This window comes from Anser brachyrhynchus, assembly GCF_964034855.1.
Source record: "Anser brachyrhynchus genome assembly, chromosome: 7".
Classification (NCBI taxonomy): Eukaryota; Metazoa; Chordata; class Aves; order Anseriformes; family Anatidae; genus Anser; species Anser brachyrhynchus.
The window spans coordinates 21,605,101-21,626,358 of NC_137701.1; the positions used below are offsets into that span (position 1 = coordinate 21,605,101).

The following is a 21,258-nucleotide window of genomic DNA, read 5'->3' on the forward strand; positions in this document are numbered from 1 at the left end:
TGAGGAGCCTGGATGCTGGGGGTGGGGGGAGGCACTCTCAGAGAGGTATTTGTGAAAGTTTTTATTTTTATTTCAACACATTGAATCACTATTTTGACAAAATTTACAGTTGTGCTTTTTCTTTTTCTCTTTTTTTTTTTTCCTGTCTTTGCTGTTTTGATTTGCACAAAAGTTTGTAATGGAGAAAAAATACATACAAACTTTAGTCAGATGAAGGGGGCGAGTGAATGCATATCCTGCTTCTAGTATGTTAGTATGTTTCAAAAGCAGACAGTGAGAAGCTAACTGTAGAAACAGGGCAAGTAACCAGAGGTAATTCCCTCACCCTGTATCTCCCAACCTACTTGCTGGAGCAGCTCTAGACATTGTTTTGCAGTTTCAGGATAGCATATTTTTGTGGCCAAGAACTAAATGTGTTATGACTTAGTGACATAGAGCAGACTTAGACCATGGGAGGAGAAATGTTTGTTTCATTCTGTGTGCTAGCCTCCCACCCAAAGGTATCCACGCCTGGCAATTACCCACTTGGACTTCATACTTTCCATAGCAAGAGAAGATCACCTTTACACAAACATCCCTATTGTGCCAAGAGGTACTTTCCTTATTTCACTGTAAGGAAAGTATCAGCTATTTGCCGTTTCAGTGAAGAAATGTCGTCTGGTCGCAAAATAGGAAAGCGACTTCTTACCAGCAAACAATTCTTTGCTTGCAGCTAAAACCATAAAAGCAGGCTTCGAAAGAGGAAGACTTGTTCTTCCCTTAGGTGCAAAAAGGAGGTTTTTCCTTTGTGTAGAATACTTGCTAAAGGTCTTTAGAAATTGCAGTAACTTTTTCAAAATTTATGCTAGGTTGAAAGAGGTAACGTACATAACCACCTCATGGGATTAACATAATTTCCTTTTTAATAGCATAAAACTCAGAACAGTAAGCTCCATGTAAAATACACTTTGCCTTGTACAAGGTGAATACTAAGTCATGTTTGTATAATTGCTGCGGTGCCAAGAAAAGAATGAAGAGACAGCATGGGGGTACCTGCCAATCTGACCAACTGTGTGCTTACACTGACAATTCCTGCAGCTTCCCACTCTTCCAGTCCTTGCCCTGATCAGAGTTCCAGAGAAGGGACTCTGTTTTCTTCCAGCCTGAATTTGATATTTGTGTCCTCTAAATATATTTATTACTGTGATAGTTTTTTTCAGACAAAATTGATAAATAGTATGTAATACCTGAAACTCCAAGAATGGATGTAGAAGTCAGATGCCTAGTAATTCAAGCTGTAAACTGCATGTACTTTAATTCAAATGTTGCTTATTTAAAAACCAGGGTACAAGAAAATAGATTAAACTAGCTTTATTTAGTATTCACTTTACTTCAACTTCATATTATTTAGATGTAAAAAAGATGATAACACGTATAGCAAAACAACAAAAGTAATTTCAAAGACCTGGAAAAATAAAGATGCCAACAAATTGGATTGCTTTGCTTTTCAAAGGACAGACAGATAAAGCATAATGTGGAAGCGAAAGTGTACTATGATATTGAGATTTGCTTTAAAGTTCTTGCAATTTGAAGTGCTATCAGTGTATGTGGCACAGTTAAGACGGGAATTATACTCAAGTCAAAGTCATCCAGTTTTTGGCTCCTCGGCCCTGGGATCACTGTACATTAGCTACAAAAATTAATATGGCTATGAATGGCTACGAAATAAATTAATGAAGCGTGAGAGCTGTCTGCTCAATGCCTTCTGTCCAGCAGGCTAGTCCAGACTGCTATTCTTGCATACAGACTTCAGCACAAAACACTGAAATAAGCTGATCATCTGGAACCTTAGCCTGCAGTGACAGACTGAATCTGTTTACCTGGTAGAAAAGTGTGGCCACCTGCTCCTCCATAGCTGTGAGCATACAGAGCTAAATTTCTGGGTATCTTTGGGAAGCTTTGGAAGCATTTTTTATCTGATTGCTGCTACTACCTCTGTTCAATACTGCAATAAAGATCAGTGGGTTGTAGACTACAGCTTGGAGCAGAGGAGTCCTCTGCCAAAATAGCACATGGATTTTCATTTCTTACTGAGAAATGATCTGTCCAGGAATAACTAAGATTCATTTTTATTCACTTGTTCCTGTGAACTGTTGGAAAAAAATCCACAGAAGAGAGGATAACTCTGACAATATACTGGCATAAACAGCCCTAAAATTCAGGGAAAAAGCAATTATTTTACTTCATTTGGCTCAATGAATTTTGATCTTTTTCTTCCTGTGCAAAGAGGTATTAAAATGATGCAAGCTGAAAGGAAAATGTTTCCCCTCAACTCAGACCGTGACTGAGGGGAATTATCCTGATGGTATTGCTCATGTTTCATGAAGTAACTAGTATCTATCTATCATCTGTTTTGGCTCAGAGATGTTGTATGTGTTCCCTACCAGAACAGGTGGGAGCATCTGTCCTCAGTCTCCTGGATTTACTGAAGTCCTGCTCTCTAGTGTTTTAATTCAGTGGCTAATTCTTTCATTGAAAGGTCTCTAGGGCTGAATCTAGCAACAGAAACTTGAGTTTTCCCTTCCCAGGACATTGAAAGGAGACAGTGCAAGAAAGCTTGAGAAGCTGAGGTGCATTTGGCAGTTCTTCCTCTAGAAGTTGTAAAACAGGAAGGTGACTCTGTGGGAGTGGGACCAAAACTGAGTGCTGTATTTTCTTCACCTTGCTATGTTTTCTTCTATCTTTTCCACTCCTATATCCTGGACTGCAAGTAACTATTTTTCTCTATGGCTTTAATATGTGGTGGACAAGATAATTAGTACTGTGGTATTATCTCAGTGTTATTCTCAAGGCTATGCTGTGTACTTTAGCAGAGATGTAGACTTCTTTTTGTTATGAAAATGGGAGATGACACCAGGTTTGGGTCTGGTAATGCTGTCGCTGTGTGCACTGGAATGATGCTCAACAAGGGAAACAGCTCAGGTGAGCTAAGTTTGATTCTGATGCATTTATGTGCATGAGGACCTTTCACGGAAAGTTTGAGAGTACAGAACTGAGGGGAGCCAACAGTCACTAAGATTAAGGTAATATCTTTCTACCTTGTTTTATCAGCCAAGGCTCTCTGTAGTGAGAACTGATTTCAAAGGGGAACTAAGCCAATTTTGCCATTTACCTGTAAACCCTGCAGGTGACATTGGCTGGGGCCACAGCATTTTCCCTTATTAAAAAGTCCTTGGTGGGCTCATCTCCAGTGGGAGCTCACTACTGCTCAGTAGTTTCCTTGCTTTTAAATATTCATCTTTTAAAAGAAGAATACTAAAAATGTAAATGTCCTGGAAACGGGCAAGCTATGTGTTAGAAAACCAGGATTCCGAGCAAGTTCTCAGTCTGAACTTAGCAACTCCAAACCAGTTTTCATACTATTCAGCTGATGTTGCTGCCTACTGCAAGGACAGTAGATTACACCGAATTATTACATGGGTAATAAAGTAATTCTATACTAATAGTGATAAATAATGCTATAATAATCTCTTCCAATACATTCATTGTGAGCACTTTTTTTTTTTTTTTCCAGAGAACTGTCTGGTCTCTTCATGTATAATTGCTTTCCAAGTAGCCTGACTTTATGTTGTGAGATTACATTAGTCAAATTTAAACCCTTCATTAGATGTCAATGAACTGTAACCAGTGTGACCGTGTGGTTATTGACCCAGGTGCAAATAGCCAATGCCCAATTTAAAGATTCAGTCCTGCCAAATGGGTTAGAATAACGAAAACATAATGGGAAATGGTTGGGTGCTTCACTGACTAATTGAACAGAATTCTTCCAATTTGTTCTACAATAGGTGTTTTTTCACAGCCACGGGTGAGTAACAAATATATCATGTTTAATGTTTCAGAGATAACTGATGGAACTTCCTGAACTGAAAGGTACCTGTATTTTTCCTTCAAAATAATCTAATCCAAATGCTAAATTTTTGTCTGCACAGTTAGTGCTTTTTGAATGGGACTATTTGAAGAACAAGACATTCAGGTCATATTTTGAAGCAAAGTGTCTTTCTGCAGGTATGCTGTCATTAATATCTGAGCAACGTAGATTAAAAAAAAAAGGGGAGGGGGGGTAGAACTTTTACAACCAGCTTTTAATGCCCTCTATAGCATATATTAATTTATCACTGTTTGCAAAGTACTGCTTTTTAAGATCTAGATTTTGAGTTCCTTAAAGATTTTTGTTTATCAAAAAATCCAGCGGTCATACTTTCATTGGCTAGAGTAAAATGCAGTTTCACTTCAGTGCTGTTTCTCATATATTCTCTGTTGCTAGTTTTTATTCTGTATACTCAGGGGCAGATGAGATGATCTAATCTTCAGTTATCTCTGATTTCTATTATCTACATCATTCTTAATGGAGACATCAACATCTGTATTTTTCAAGATGTTGTAAGTGGTCCCCAGATAAACTTCTAGACCCTAAGGAAGGTTATTTTAGTATTCTAATTCAGCTTGCTAATCTTCTATATTAATATAAGGTAATGAATGATGCCTGCTGGACAGGATAGTATGTGGATAGTATTTGATGTGTTTAACTTCAGAAAACAGAGGAAAAAATGTTTTATTTCCGAAATACTGGGCAATCACCTTTTTTTTTTTTTTTAAAAAAAATAGAAATTGAGGTAATTCCAGAAAGTTTAGGCCTAGCAAGTATTTGTAACAAGAATCGCTACTCTAGTCTTTCATCTTTTTTTCCTCATTTTTAACAACTGCATCAGAATTCAGGTTTAAAAATAAATGAGTTGTGAAATACATCATAATGTTAAAATACAGTCTCAGAATAAGCACTGAAGTGAGACTTCTCAGCATGATGACAGCACTGAAAGGGCAGACTGATTTTTACAATGTTCTACTAAAAAAATCTGGAATAGATATTATGATTTCAAAGTCAAATAATAGCTGAAAGATGATGAGGCAGAGAATGCCTTTGCTTTGCTTTGCTTTTGCCTCCTTCATCAATTTACAGTATGACACTATTCTTTATCTTTCTGAAGCAGGAATGCACTTTATTTTTAACCACTTCCTAGCTTTTCCCCTGGGAGCCAGAATCAGTACTATGCTTGTATATCACTTAATTTAAATCAGGTTTATAATTGCTGTGAACTCATGAAGTATTTTAAAGCTGCTAGAATGTGCATGTAAATACCACCCTTAAGGTTTAGATTCATTTTGTTTGCAGAAGAGGAAGGAATATAATTTCTTTACTCCAACAGAACACTTGTTTTCATAATCCAGGTAACATTTCCAAATGCACTAACTTCAGTGTAAAATCAGCTGTTTGTCTATTAGGTCAGCTTTCCTTATGCAGTTCCATTACTTGTGTGCTAACCCAAGCAAAGCGGTTTGTACTAGATCTGGAAACAAACGATGGCTTCCTGTAAAAGGACAAATTGCTGGTAAAATTATCATCATTTGGAGAAAGAAACATGAGTGGTTGAAATTTGTATCTTCCGTGTGTCACTAATTCAGTCATAGATGCTTTAACCATTTGAACCAGAAATCTGTAAATAATAAAAACATCGTAGTCTTATTTTTCTCACACTCATGGTTTTCTTTAATTTTAATTTAAAATTTTTTTTGAACACGTCCTTCCTAAAAACACATACCTAGGGTTAAAAAAACAGTCAAGCCTTAAGATTAGTTGCATATTTAAGCTGTATTTTTCTTAGAATCACTTCACTGTGAAGGGTTCCTCACTGTTAAACTCCTTATGTTTTGTAAATGTAGCAGAGGCTTTGTTTACAGATCTCCAGCTTCAACCTCACAACTGAATTGACACTTAAAAAAAAGTCTTGACCTTGTGACCAATGACAAAACTGCCAACATTTTGCTAGCTGATAACCTTTTTTTTTTTTTTCCTCTCAAGAAACTTCTGGAACTTTAGGATGATTTGAAAAAACAGTTTTTGGAGATCTGTTTCAGACTATTTCAATTAATCAGACACTGGAAAAGGCAGGATAAAGAAAGCAGATCAAGCTTTGTAGTTTCACTGAAGAAGTGAGTGATTTTTTTTTTTCACTTGCGGAAAATTGTTATCATCTTCTTCAGTGAAAACCTAAGCTCAAGTGACATTAAACCACCAGGAATATAGGCTTGCTCTTAAGGGAACCTATTTCTATTTCAACATAAACTGAGTTTTTCAATGTAAAACTTTATTATCTGGAAATTAAGCCCTTCTTAAAACTCCTCTTCTGTATGCCAGATGCAAATTCAGCTGAATTGAAATTTAATGGTTTGTAGATTAGACCTCATGTGAAACAGGGTGATGTATATATGATGCTTTCGTTTCTAGTCAGAAGCGGGTGTTGCATGCTTTCTCTGTTATAAAGTATACTTGGGAATGTGCACATGGCAGAGACTTCAACCAAGGAAATAACATAGCCTTGTTTGAACCATTTGCCATCTGTCTGAGAGAACAGAAAAATTATGATTAAGTTTGTAAATTGTTTCACTGTATGTGGGAATTAATAAAAAACCCTGTGGTTTTACCTAGTCAGTGACTATTGTAGACCTCGTCAGATTTTTTGCTGTTACAGCACTGATTTGGCTTTACCCATGTATTTAAGGAGAGAATTTGGTTCACAATCTAGGGGGTCACGTAACGTGAAGGGGTCAGAATTTACTGACCAGTGGATCAACAAATCCTCTCTGCTCATCAGAAACTTTCAGGCAAGAAAAACGACATCCATAGAGTAGCAATTAATGAACCAATGTCCAAATTAAGGGATGTATTGAATGCAGTTCTGCAGAGGTCTGTCTGTCTTCTATTATAATCCAGTAATATTGATAATGACATGGATGATGGAATGTATGATATACTTATTAAATATGAGCATGACATAAAAATGGGAGAGACTGCAGATATGCTGAAGAGCAGGACTAGAATTTAAAATCATTTTAACAAACAGGAAAAATGGGCTGAAAAATTTAAAGTGCTATTAAAATCTGGTAAGAGCAGACAGGAGTAATCAACTGTGAAAATATAGTTTGTAAGCAACTGGCTCTGTAGAAAATTGTTTGCAAAAATTAAGTTTTTTTTTGAGTTACAAGCTGAATGTGAATCAACAGAGTGATGCTTTTGTAAAAAAAAAGAAAAGAATAGAATGTCACACTGGGTTGTATAAACAGGAGTATAATCTGTGAAATGTGAAATAATCCTTCTCTTTTACTCAGTGTTGGTAAGACTTGTGCTATACTGCTGTTATGCGCTCATCACTTCAAGAAAGACTTAGTAGAATCTAAAGGAGACTCGTGAGAGTTATCAGAGGTTTGGGAAGTACAGCCAACAAAGGAAAATGGAACGAATTGCTTTATTCTTCTGAAGAGGGAGACTTTTTAGTATTCTCCAAATATATACAGCCTACCTGCAAAGTGGAAGAGTATTATTTCCATATCCACGGTGGATTGCATAAGAAGTAGGGGGCTTAAATTCTGACATGTAAAATTCAGATTAGATATTAGGAAAAAACTTATTTTAGCAATAAGGATGTTGAAGCACTGCAATTGCTTGTGGAGGTCTTCATTTTTGATAAACATCCATCAAAATGACACAAGAATAATTAAATTCTTCCTTGGATGTTTAGAATTAACCAAGAGACTTAGGTCTTTCCAGCCCGTTTTACTGATGATGCACATGCCAGAGATGTAAAGTTCAGGACCAGATGATAAAAGAAAAGAGAAGGGTTCCCTCTGTTACGGTCGTACTGGCCACTTAGCAGCTTGGCTGGGCCTTGCTCACTGCTCCCTTGTAATTTAGGCAGGATCTGTCGTATTGGGCTATAATCTACAGATGTCATCTGCATAAAAGCAGTAGTTAATTTTAATATGACCATTAGCAGGGACAGGGCTGTTTGCAGTAGGCTGCAAAGCTCATCAGAGCCACTTCCATTTAAGGTAGGAGGTTCCGAAGCCTTTTGAAAGATTTGCACTTTGGGGTGCTATGCAGATCCTTCTCCGAGATGTTTCTCTAGTCTAGTTTCACTGTGCCTGGGTTGTCCATTCTGTTACAACCTGCACTGTAATCGGGGGCATTGCCCTGGGATGAGGGCAAAATGAGGGCAGAGATGAGGTAAGCAGGAATTTAACATAATATTATTATATGTTCAAAGGCTAACATATGCTGATACTATTTTTTTCTCCACCTCTTCTCTTCAGGACTTTGGATTTGAGTAACTGATCATCATGTCTGACCCTGTTGTTCTGCGTAGCATCAAGAGATTGGGAGAGGATAACTGTGCTTTTGACTTGGATGGTAAATATAAGGAGTTTATTCTTCAGTCAGTTTCAGATTTTATAAAGCATGTAAAATTCGTAGTGGGTGGTCTAAGTGGAGCGGATAGTCAACAGAATACAAAGCAAATGCTCTGGAATAAATACACAGTTACGTGGCACCTGCTGCTGTTCTGTGAACCTGTGGGTATACTGTCTGCAAAACAACATTTCCGTAAAAGCTATGTATAACAATCCCTTCTCATGGACAATCTTTACTTATCAGCCTACATATTCAGTGTCTACCTAGGTTTTTGTATTCAGCACTTAGGTGTACAAGTAAATGGAAAAAAAATTCAAAAGTTCTGTCTACCCTGGTTGCTAGAGCTGCTTATCTCTACTTGGCAGAATACTAATGAGATGGTTCTATGCAAAGATCTGCATTCCTTTTCCTCTTCAGAACTTTTCCCCTTTTCTTCCATTTTTCCCTTGCAATGTGCATTTTTTTCAGTTTGTCAATCCAAATGCAGCAAGAGTCAAGGAGGAGAAAAATGAAGAGAAATTGCTAAATATGTTGACTGATCTTTATAAGACTTGAGAAGAGCAGACAATGGGAGAGGCATTAAAATTTTATCTTAAATATAAACTACACAAGAAAGCGAAACAATAGCACATAATGGAAGATAAATTGCAATACAAAGTAATGTACATCTGTACCTGCATCATACATAGAGTAAAAGGGGTTCACAAGGGGATTCCATCACTCAAATATCACCAGGTTCCCTAAATAAACATCTAAGTCTGTATTTTTAAAATCCTTGGCAGCTGTGGTCTAACTCTGGATTTATTTAAACTTCCGTTAAAAACCTTCTTGCAGAACCTAACAAAATGCTCCCGGCCGTGCATGAAATACCCTGTGTACTAAACATGGGCTTTATTGGGATTTACAAAAAGGGCCTTCATTCCCAATTTCATCTGCCCCAACACAAGAATAGGTGTTTTCAGGTGGGCTCTGAACAAAACAGCTAGATGAGGAGTGTACTTTATTGTCTTGGGTTCTCTTTTTTCTTTGACTCCATCAGATTTGTTAGGGCAATCAAGCTGGACAATGATAAAGACTATGGAGTTTTATTTAATTTGAAAAATTTTATGATAGATAAGAAAATCTGCAATGATCACTGTACAGTCATTGCTGTAGATTTGAGTGAGTGATGTAGCAGGGCATATTTGTTTCAGAATTTCCTTGGGTTTTACAGGATTGCAGGGGGATGTTTAAGGAATGTTTGGATGTGGTACCTAGGGACATGGTTTAGTGGGTAACATTGGTGGAAGGGGGTCAGTTGGACAAGATGATCTTGGAGGTTTTTTCCAACCTTAATGTTTCTTTGATTCTATGATAAAATCAAAGCTGGAATGCTGGTTTGTGTAGCTGATTTTAAAATCTTCATCCACAATAGGATGGGATCTTATCAATCTTATGGGACTGTGAGCATAATGGTAGAGTTTGAACATATCTGGAGTATTCAGTTCGGTCTTGGACTGAGCCTTGACTGTATTTATCTTTGTAGAGACTGACTGATATCTGCAAATATAAAAGCAGCTGTTCCTTTAGCAGATGGTACATGTGATTTTTGGGGGGTTTGAAGTTAGGAAATGAACAAGAGCTTTGTGTGTAGAAAGTGTTATGTTCCCACCTTCTGTCTCTCTGTGCTAGCCAGACAATTCCTCTGGTTTTAACCATCCTCATCAAATATCTTTCACTTTGCTGGGATTATTCTCCTGGACTAGATAATCTCCTGTCGAACGGAGCCAAGGTACTATTTTTGTTAGGAACTTCAAATCTATTGTAACAGCTGGTAAGATGATAGTGAAGGAAATGATTCTCCTAATAGCTTGAATATGTTCATAAACAGCATTAGGCATTGAAACGGGTTGCCCAGGGAGGTGGTGGAGTCACCGTCCTTGGAGGTGTTTAAGGAAAGGTTGGACCTGGTGCTTAGGGACATGGTTTGGTGGGTGACATTGGTGGGAGAGGGATGGTTGGACCAGATGATCTTGGAGGTCTTTTCCAACCCTAATGATTCTATGATTCTGTGAGAAAATCAAAGCTGGAATGCTGGTTTGTGTGGCTGATTTTAAAATCTGCAATCCAGCAGCAGCAACTTTGGCCCCATGGCTGTGGTAGAAACCAACATGAGCATTCCTGAAAGTCTGCTCTCTTCCCAAGATACTGCTACCCCAGCACACACTACCCTGCATCCTGGTGAAACGAGCAGCTCTCTGCATGCTGAAGCAATGCAGACCTCCCCACTCACCTTCCCTGTTATTTTATTTTATTTTATTTTATTTTATTTTATTTTATTTTATTAAGCTTTTAACTGAGGCTGCTAGCTGAAGGCAGTTTAAATGCTTGGGGCATTTTGGGCTCTAGTATTTGTTGAAAGGGGGGAAAGACTGAACAGAAAAGGGAGTGAATAGGTAAAGGGGTATGCCTTTTTAGGGCAGAAAACTTCATGTCTGTTCCAGCCATTTATTTAGATCTGCCAGATTGACTGTATTTATCTAGCTGTGCTGGAGGGTCGCTTTTTGTCTACTGGTTTGTCTTCTGTGCTTGCTGTTTTTTTGCTCTTTATAGGACTTTAGCAAAAGACTTTCTAGTGGGATCAAACCCACTCTCCTTTTTACAGTTAGGATTTTTTGGCCTATTATGTGTTGTTTCTGGTTTCTCAGTTTCCTCAGAAATGCAGCTGTCTTCTGCTTAATGTATTGGGCAGTTTACTGAACTGTTAGAGCACCTTCCCCAAAGGAAGCATCAGTGCTTTAAAATGATACTGGCATTCTGCTGAGTGATTTCTTCCACTCTGTAATTTCCAGTGAGGTATTTTTCAATAACCATCTTCTGTACATGTTACTAAGAATTATCACACTCTGGATTAACAGTTGAACACTGCAACTGTAGGTATAGTTAATAGCCAACTTTAGTTGGGAGCCTTTTGAGTACAATTTTTCTTCATTTGATTCAAGTATCAGATTTTCTCAGGCTTCCTTTTTCTGCGTTCTCACAACAGCAGTAAAAACTCAAATTCTTGACCATGTTCTGCAGCTTTTCCTTGATTCTATGCTTTTTCAAGTTGCAATTAAAAAAAATAATAATTCAATTTTCAAAATTGGTTGAGCATTCAAAGATTACTATAGCTTTTTTTCATTATGGTTAATATATTATTTCATTGTCCCTACATTATTTTCTTTACTATAAAAATCATGTTGTGTCCTCTCTTTCTATTTTTTTTAATTACAACAGTGTGAACTATTGCTCATCTGTTTCTTTCCTTCAATTTAAGCATAGGTAATGTCATTCCAATTTTTCTTCCTGCTTAGAAACTGCAGGCCCACAATAGCTGTATCTCTGTTCCTTGGACTCTTGAATAGCATTGCTATACTCTTGTTTTCCTCTTCACATTTATAGATTAAGGTTTATTCACCTTTGGAGCATGCTTATTTTGCTCTCTAAATCAATATGTCTCAGAGTGCTTTTTCACCAGGTACCAGGTTCTTTTGTTCTCCCTTTAAAATTTTCCTCCCAGTAGCCAATTAGTTCTTTTTTTTTTTTTTTTTTTTGGTGATACACTTCACATTACCAACCAGCAGAGGAAGCTTCCTCTAAACCTTTTGTTTTCTGAGAAATCCTGGAGAATACTCTGGGAATGGTTTCAAATCATTATAGATGTCACCAGCTGCCAACCTCCAGCAAACTGAAAACAGATGTTTCTTTTTCTTTCACAACCAGTTGTTTTCTAACACCAGATGATTATTTGTACTAATAATTAGGAAGTATAAAACCTTCCTGGAAAATTTCTGGAATTCATGGGATGTACGTATGTCCTTATTGAAAATATATTTTCTTTTTACCATCCCTTGGTAACAAGCAGAGCAGAATAAAAGTGGTGTTAGCTAAAGCCAAATAAAGTTATCTTACTAACTCCATAAAGGAGATGTAATCAGCTGTTCTGCTCAGTCCCAAACTCGGACTGCTTAATTCTAATGTTGCTGCCTTGGGAAATGCAAAAACCTAGAGATAGGGGAAAAACCTTTAATTGCATACCCTCTGTGTATGCTCCATGAGACAGACTAGTCCATGCTCTACATATTGTCACTAGATGTGAAAAAAGGAAGGTGACTGGCTGAAAAACGTACCATGGTTCTGAATCTGATGCTAAGCTGCCAAGTACATGGTAAACTTGAGCAAGGTGCATATGCCATTAGGTTATCCAAACTGTGCTATCTACATATGTATGCATATACAATGCTCTTTCTTCATGGTCATGTCAACAGACTTATAGCAAATGTTTTATACATCAGCACTTACGATGACACATCTTTGGGGTAACTGTCAAGCTGCGCTTTAGGTATGACATCTTTAACACCATCTCTTGAAAGGAAGCTAAATGCAGACCTGTCCTGGGGACTACAGCACAATTAAATCTTGTAGCATAGTTCCATTTCTCTAAGTGACAGTTCCTCAGAGAACATCCCAAGAAAAGACACCAGCGTCTATTCTAACTCTCCAGTGACACAGCTGCCCCTTTTCTGCAGGATCTGTCATCTCTAAGTTGGAAAGCAAGAATGATGAGCTACAGCTCCTCCTTTCAGGGAGCGCACATGGACTGTCAGCAGACTGAATTGTTGTGGGGTATTCCTTGGTGAGATAGTGTCCAAGTGAACTAGCTCAATACTAGAAAAAATGTTTGCAATGAAAATGAGTTGACTTTTAGCAAATGTCCTGAGTAATGTATTTAGTGAAAAGCATTTTTTCACCTTGGGGACTGAAAACTTACGATGACTACTTCAAGAGAAAACAGGCATATATTGATATTAACTTGCCAGGGCATTATTAGACCCGAGTCAGTTCTTGGCCCTGACTTGATGTATTAGTGGAAATAAGATGCTTTATAATTTAGGAACAGTTCCCATGGGATTCCAGGGTTTATTTTTCATATGCCTGCAGAAGATTTTGTACTTGAATGATAATTATTAACTCTGCATTTATTTTCCCCAACAGGTAACAGCTTCAAGAAATCAGAGTAAGTCATGTACACATATGGAACAATCAATATTTCTAGGAATATTCAACAAAGTTTATGTAATCAGATCAAATTGAAGCATTTGTAGTCTTAAATAAGGACTATCCAAAAATTTGGATGATAGTTGTTTCTCTAATTGACCTCAAAGAATCCATTATTGCAACGATGTTTTGAGGTGCTGATTATAAAACAATGCGTAAACCTTCAGATCATTTTAATCCAACCTCCACTCTAGTCCCCATCTAAAGTTTAAAAGTACCATAAAGTTACTGACTCCAAAGAAATCCGAAATAGCTTGTTTCTTCAGTAATTTTAGGCAAAATATCTGAAACAAAATGTAATTTTAGAAAACTAACCAAGAAAATAAAGAAATGATTGTAAAATCTTATCCTTTCTTTGCTAGGAATTTCTATGCCTATGAAGAGCCTTCTGAAAAAAAGAAAAGTGAAAAGTGAGTTAAGTTCAATTCTGTGTACTATCTTTGCATATAGAACAAAATAAATACTAAAATACAAGTTTATAATTGTATGTTTTCTGTTCTTGAAGGTCATCAGAAAAGAAAGAAAAAATTGTCCGTGTTGGCTTCTTTCAGCTGGTAATGAATGAAATGAATGGATATAGATGTCTATATGGTTCTGTAGAATGAATGACAATAATGTATGCGGTTGTTTTGGGGAATAGCTGTGAATAAGCCAAATTTGTAAGGAATTAAACTATTTGGCATGAGATCCTGCCATTAAGGTCAATAGGAATTTAACAGAACTATTCTTCATTTTGTCAGCTGAGTATTAATTATCAATATCTGTGTCATAATTGTCTATTAAACATGTTATATTGAACCTACAAGTAGATATGGGGATAAGAGTTAAGTTGCACATCAAGGATCTGGGTGACCTCAGTTCATTCTTATTTCTGCCAAAAACTTGCTGTGCAATCTTTGGCAGATAATTTAGGTCCCTTGTAGTTACTGTATTGGTATCATAAGATTTGGTAACTATAGAAACTTGGAAATGCTCAACACTGTGTGGTATGTCTAGCCTTAGGTAGTACATTTGATGGGTCTTGGAGACCCATCAAGAGAGATATCCAACCCAGCAGCATGCAGCAATTTTTATTATTTGTTTTGCATGTAGTTTATGCAAGTTGCCTGTAATGTGTCCAAATTAGTAAGGCCCTGACTGTAGTACTGGCCTAGTGCAGTTACATCCATGTGGCTTGTACTCTTATCTGGCTAAATATCTCAAATCTTAGTGTGAGAGAACACAGTCCACACTTGGCCACTGTGGTTGTGCCCAGAGATAGAGAATTGTGGCAAAATACAAAATGCAATTTCCGTATGGCAATTGGAGCAGGAATCACAAGTCTTTCCTTCCCCGTGAACTAGCCTACACAGAACTAAGCATGTACAGAGATTTAAAACTACAGAAACCAAGAAAGCTCTCTTCCCCATTGTATATTTGTTTGTTGAGCAGAAGGGTTTGAATTCTGTAGCCTTTTATGCAGAGCTGTTTAACTCCTGTAGTGTAATTGCTAAACAATATTTTTGCATCAGAGGTGCTGAAAGATTAAATATCACATATCTGTGCACTTTTTGTGGCTTTTTTAATACGAGAATTCTTAAGAGTTCTTGTGAGTAAAGTTTGCAAAACGGTGATAGTACTACTGTTTGCTCTTTTTTTTTTTCAGAAAAAAACTTTTATTTATTTCTCTTGTATGTTGACTTGTTTTTCCGTTTATCTTGTTTCTGTCCCAACATCCCTTTTCCATTTGTGCTCCAAATTCCCACACCTTCTTCTATCCAACACTTCATAGCACCTACAGAACCTGGACAGGTTCTTCAACAGGCTAAACCTGTTGAAGGTACAGAACCTTCAACAGGCTAAAATTCTTCTTCATACTCTTATTTCAAAATATATAGTGTTTGATACTAATTTTCTATATGCACAATTTGGTCTATACATTTACACGACTTCAACCTGAGGATCAGACTTCACACAGTTGTGACCAAGGTAACTTAAATCACTGTATTTTAGTTGAGTCACCAGCTGCATGTGTCAATGCTTTTGGCCCATGGCAAATGTAAGGCAATAGGGCTTAGCACAATCCTTTTTTTACTGCATAATGAATCATGTTTCTATATATTTCTTGTAGCTTAAGAGCCTGTGCACAATTGACTGGCCTAGCTAATGCTTTTCAGGATGTTAACTATGAGAACTTGCTCTGAGACATTCAGGTGGCTTTCTACCACAGCACCCCAGACTTCTGAGAAATTGGCAAGCTCTATTCAGAGGCTTTGCATATTGCCCTAAGGCTTTTTCCTTCCTTCCTTTTCCCGTTCTGCCTCCTCACAAGAAATCTGCACAGCTGACTATATATATGGATTATAATTACTATTCTTAATCTTTTAGCTACTGTCTGGCATGATGATAATGTGGAGTGATATTGCACTATTAATATTATATGATAATACATTCATTCACATGATTGGATTCTGCTGTCAAATACTTAAGGGGAGCTCATCATAATTTATGAGACTGTAATTACAGGTGCGATTAGATTAGATTGGAGAGAGAGATTTGTCTTCTTTCTGTATTGAAGAAATGCTGACATTTAAGGAGAATGGTTTTGTATTTGATCCACCTGATTAATGATTTATCAGTATACAAGGAACATGGAGACTACCTCTCAGCAGAGACCATATTTTTTTCCTGTCTCTTTAGTTTCGATTTTCTTCACCTATGGAAATTTTAATGATGGCCGTTGGTAGTTTCTGTGCTATTCTTCATGGAGCAGCCCAGCCAGGCGTGTTGCTTGTGTTTGGTGCAATGGCAGACACATTTATTGAATATGACATTGAAATGCAAGAGCTTAAAGACCCAGGCAAGATATGTGTAAATAACACCATAGTGTGGATTAATGGTACTGTTCATCAGAATGAAAAGAACACCACAATAAGATGTGGGTAAGTAGTACATGTGCTTGTTTCTTTTACTGTGTTATTATGGCTTGTCTAGAATGTATTGCTACAGAAGGTCCAGCTCAGCTCTTGAAGTTTCTATTTTCTATCCATAGGGCATAAAAGGAGCATGTTTTTGTTACAAAGGCCTGTTTCAGAGCTAAAGGGAGAGAAGGACAGCTTGGATATTGTTCATTCAGCTTTAGGTGTCAGCAAGGATATTCTTTGGTGGTGATTGTTCTGATAACATATATCCGCTATGCATCTGAAATCATTTATATGTTTTCTGTGATGATCCACTAGGTAATAATGACTTCTGGACATTTTTGTTAGGACTTAGGTGCTTATAGGTGCCTGATGACTTCAGAGCAAGTTCACAAAACTTTAATCATTGGAGAGAAAAGTGCACTTCTAGAATGCAATTCGTTTTAGCTTATGGGAGATGTCTAAGGCAGGTCTGATGGACTGCCCTTTAACAGTGCCTGTTTCTTTCCATTAGTTATAATAAAGGGAGTCTAGATGAATCATTCATATATAAAAATCTGTCAAATCCAAATTTGAACCTGTAACCTTTCTTAAGGCTTGGTTTGCAGTGCATTGTTCTGAGAGTTTTCTAATCTCTGAGTGATAGTATATTAGATAATTAATTCAAATTAAAACTCACTTGTCTAATGGTCTCTGAAATTCAGAGCATATGGGAAGCGATCCACATTTTTAAATGTAGGTGACCGGGGCCAAATTATATCCAGACTGTCCAAGCCAGCCCCTGATAAGGGGCTGGCAGTTGTGACAGGATTTGCTACAGACCTCCGTTCCTCTCAAGCATCAACTAGCCATCAGGTAGGATACATTAAGACATTAAAAATGTTAGTGGGTATTTATGATAGACACATGAGTTATTTTCATGATTGTGTTTTGCAAGAGATCAGGTCAGGTACATAGTTTTCTCTTTTGGCTTAGAATGTGAGTATACCAAATTCTGGGGAAACAGAATAAAGCTTGTTCTTTGCAGGCCATTAAAAAAAAAAAAAAAAGTCTGAAAGAATATCCAATAACCAACAAAAAAATGTTTGTTTCAAAGAAATCTGAGTGTTATACCAGCAACTCAGTGCCTTTCACTGATATTAGGAATAATTTGATACTACTACTTGAGCTGAAAGAGATGATCATTTCAGGTTAGCAAGAAAGTAATACTTGAATTTACTTCAACAGCCTTCATTTCGCTCTGTAAAACACTGTTTAAATTCAAGTGATATTTGTTTGTATAATGGTACAAAATAAGCTAATTCAACATCTAATGAAAACTTATTGGGCAGCTCTTCCCAGAAAAAACATCTTACATGTGCTGCTGTTGAGCATGCTGTCCAGTGGGGTTTTACATCTGGCCCTTGTACACTGCACAGCTGCTCCAGGATGCAGGCAGATTTCCTGATACTTGCCAGCTACCCACCCTTGTGCCAGAGGGAGAGCAAACAAACCAGCCCCTGCTAGCAATAGCCTCAGTATTAGGAAACAGTGCCTCTGGTAGCAAAACAAGCTGACTTGCCACCTAACTTGACTCTAGACTCGAAGAAATGCCAGATTAGAAATATGTGAGAAATGTTAAACAGTATCATTAACTATTTTTTTTTTTTTTTTTAGGCTGCTGGACATTGAACAAGAAATGACCAAGTTTGCAGGTTACTATGCAGGAATTGGTTGTGCCGTACTTGTGTTAGGATACCTCCAAGTCAGTATTTGGCTCCCTATTTTGATTTCAAGGTTTAAATCACTAAATAATTAAGTTTATAATAACTATGTTTCCTTTAACTGCTTAGTCAAGAGCATGTTTGAGCAGAGCAGACACTTTCAGTTCTTATCCTATCTGCTGAAATATGTTAGCTCTGACAATCTGAGACCTCCTTGGATTTGTGCATACACAGATGTGTTGTACCCAGTGAGGTAAATGCATGCTGTCCCTTTCACACCAGAATTATTTGCTCGAGTGTGGTTACTATGGAAGCCATATGCCCTCCTGAAATAATAGCTAAAGGGCATGCAGATTCCTAGTAGGCATCTCAACTGAGTTGAGCACTGTGTTTCAGATATAGAGATATTACAGAGTAATAGTGTAAAATAGTGTAAAATTGGTGTTGGAGGAGAATCACACCCTACATATTCCGTAGTAATGGTTCAAACCTTATGACTGATACGAGCCACCAGCTTGGACAATTCCTGCGGAATCTGCTAGAATCTGCTGCTTTTGAAGCTTTTTATAATCACAAAAACCATTGGTCATTCTCCTTCCTAAAAACTGAGAGCTTTGCAGAGGTAGAATGGCTGCCATCCCTAATATTATTTACAGCTGTACATAGACTTTTTTTTTCCTATGGCATTCATGTAACAGCACAAGTAATTAATCTTGCATTTTCTCCCAGTCTGTCCAAATTGAGACAAATGCTTGATCCAGAGGCTTAAAAAAAATGTTGGATTATTTAAAGATCAAGGGCATAAAACAACTACTGTGTGTGTGTAGCTAGAATATATTTTACCTGAATAGTAAGTTATCAATAGCCAAATTGCTTTTTCGCATTTTAGCCAAATTGCTTTTCCCATTTGTTGGGAGTAGAAAGACTTTTTACTGCAATTTATCAACCACATTATGCTCTTCCCAGATATGCTTATGGGTTATGGCTGCAGCTCGTCAGACACAGAAAATCAGGAAAGCATATTTCAGGAAAGTAATGAGAATGGATATAGGCTGGTTTGACTGTACATCTGTAGGAGAACTGAACACCCGAATTTCTGAGTAAGTAATTTAGAAAAAAACATGCAACAAAGAACATTTTTACACTTCTTTTCCAAGCACAACAGAGTGCCAATAACTAGGCATTTGACAGACGCTTCTAGTATAAAATAGAGCTACATACCTGGAAGCAGGGACCAGGCTAATGGTCTCCCCCATATTTAAACTGAGTGCTGTAACTCCTGTAACTCTTAAGCTAAAACTATTTTCCTTTTATACCTTTTCTGTCAGTGATTTTTTGTTTGCTTGTTTTTGTCACCTCATCCTGTCCTTGTATTCTCTTACTCTGTGCCCAGTCCTTTCAGAGTAGTCTCTAATTTGTCTGCCAGTGCACGCCCCTCTGAGACTCGAGGTGACGGTTTGAACCCTCTCTCATGTAATGGAAAGGAAAATTACACATACACTTTGCTCTTGACGGCTTTTAAAAGAAAAGAACGAGGTTTACTTAATCTTCTGCTAAAGCAGGTACAAACACCTACCTTTAGAAAAGGACCCAAGGTAGGTGGAGCAACCTTCTTGTCCTGGGTGAACATTTAGCTCTGAGAAAAACGGAGTTTAAAGCTTGCTTCTTCGCTTAGTGGTTCCTGTTTACAGGATGAAGGCAGCTGCAAGATGAATATGCCAACTCTAGATGGCTCTCTGTTCTCTGTCATGCCTGCATAATAGTAGGGACGATTGCAAAAGATTTTTGTGTAGTTGAAGGGAATTTTTTTTGTCTTTACTCACCGCCCAGTGGTGTCTATGATTTTCTGTGGTCTTTTTATGAGGAGTAAATGTCAAGTTTAACTGGCTGTGAGGAATTTCTCTGACAAAAAAGATGAACTGAACAGTACTTCTGTAATAAATAACACCCAGTTCTCTGTTCGTTAGAACAACAGTGTCTTGTGCCCACATAAAGCTTCCTGAATGCAAAAAGTTCTCAAGAAGAAATACGAACCTGTTCTTCAACTCAGCACTCTTACATTTTCAATAGAAGACTGTAATCTTACTTAATACATCGATGAGCTAACAAATCTGCAACTTAAACGTTAGTGCTGCTTGCTCATTTTTGTTCCAGGACTTCCTAGTTCTTCTGATCTCAGGGGTGCGATAGTAGCCAAGAGAAGCAGAAGTATAACGAGTGTTTTGCTTTGAGACATTTTTTCTGCATTGGCAATGGATAAGCGAGAACAAATGAACTGTGCAGCTGCGTAGGGCTCAAATTATGTTAACCACTGCACCACTCCCCCCCATGTGATACAGCTGTCATGTTTTCCCAGTGCTTCCAGCAATAACGTAGCACTCCTCTATTCTCCCGTTCTCCCTCTCACTTAAAGAACAAACTACCTGAAAAGGTTTAGAGAGGATTTGGGAGGTGGTGGAAGGTGGAACAACAAAGAGAGTTATAGCCCTCCTCCTACCCCCTCAGCAAGGCTGTACTTAGTGCTGTATTGATGGGAGGAATGCCGTATCAGCTACTCTAGTTTTCCTTTATCAAATAGCTGCTTCCAGCTGTGATGTCTCTGCCCCCTCCTTTGAATCAGCTGGAGCACAATAGCGAATGAGACTGCTTGCAGGATGGCTTTTCCTAGGAAAAGACATTATCTTCTCGGTAGTACTCATGTATAAGTGCCTTCTGGCATTGCAAAGGTAACAGCTTTTCTCACTGTAGCCCAGGGTCTTTGGAATGGGTAATGATGGAAAGAACAGGGGTGAGGAAGGGCCCTCTCCAAGGAAAAGTAACCCCTATGTGGCCAAGACCAGCAACACAAAGGATAGATATGCTCGCTGATCTTATTATTTTTTTTCCCTCCTAGTGATGTTAACAAAATTAATGAGGCTATTGCTGATCAAGTGGCAATCTTCATCCAGAGATTAACCACCTTTGTGTGTGGATTCCTCCTGGGATTTGTCAGTGGATGGAAATTGACCCTTGTTATCATTGCAGTCAGTCCCCTGATTGGAGTTGGAGCAGCTATCTATGGCTTGGTAAGTGCATTCTGAGAGGTTCACATTCAGGCGTGATGAGCAGGGAAGATCATGTCATAGAGTGTGGAGGCTGTTACACCCCTTTAAAGTCAAGAGAGGCAGATTCTGGTCACAGCAGCACTGGTGTGTGTGTGTGGGGGGGGAGCTTCACTCCCACTTTGCTTATTCTGATTCCCAGAATAATATATCCAGCTTCCAAGATGGGATTGTTAGCATAGCTTCTATGGGGT

At 37.9% G+C, this 21,258-nt stretch overlaps 2 protein-coding genes across 16 annotated transcripts in view; one reads left to right on the forward strand and one right to left on the reverse strand.

Moving 5' to 3' along the window:
* The window catches only part of ABCB11 (ATP binding cassette subfamily B member 11), a 68,987-nt gene that overhangs the window by 20,180 nt on the left and 27,549 nt on the right, over positions 1 to 21,258 (forward strand). For 3 of the 11 annotated variants that reach the window (XM_080600936.1, XM_080600937.1, XM_080600940.1), the window contains 8 exons: positions 8,185 to 8,281; positions 13,298 to 13,319; positions 13,723 to 13,770; positions 13,866 to 13,914; positions 16,040 to 16,281; positions 17,917 to 18,004; positions 18,930 to 19,063; positions 20,857 to 21,028. In XM_080600936.1, the coding sequence (XP_080457062.1) occupies positions 8,212 to 8,281; positions 13,298 to 13,319; positions 13,723 to 13,770; positions 13,866 to 13,914; positions 16,040 to 16,281; positions 17,917 to 18,004; positions 18,930 to 19,063; positions 20,857 to 21,028 (825 nt within the window). In that variant the 5' untranslated portion in view covers positions 8,185 to 8,211. Of the gene's footprint in view, positions 1 to 6; positions 3,845 to 3,871; positions 3,910 to 3,968; positions 4,045 to 5,896; positions 6,028 to 8,184; positions 8,282 to 13,297; positions 13,320 to 13,722; positions 13,771 to 13,865; positions 13,915 to 16,039; positions 16,282 to 16,413; positions 16,579 to 17,916; positions 18,037 to 18,929; positions 19,064 to 20,856; positions 21,029 to 21,258 lie in introns of those variants that run through there. The other 8 variants (XM_080600931.1, XM_080600935.1, XM_080600938.1 and 5 more) reach the window with 8 other exon arrangements.
* Positions 1 to 21,258, reverse strand: part of DHRS9 (dehydrogenase/reductase 9) — a 32,378-nt gene that overhangs the window by 9,659 nt on the left and 1,461 nt on the right. For 2 of the 5 annotated variants that reach the window (XM_080601025.1, XM_080601030.1), the window contains exon 1: positions 19,540 to 20,849. The exons of 1 other annotated variant lie outside the window; for it this stretch is intronic. The gene's annotated coding sequence lies outside the window, so the exon portion shown is untranslated. Of the gene's footprint in view, positions 1 to 19,539; positions 20,850 to 21,258 lie in introns of those variants that run through there. 2 more of the 5 variants (XM_080601029.1, XM_080601026.1) reach the window with 2 other exon arrangements.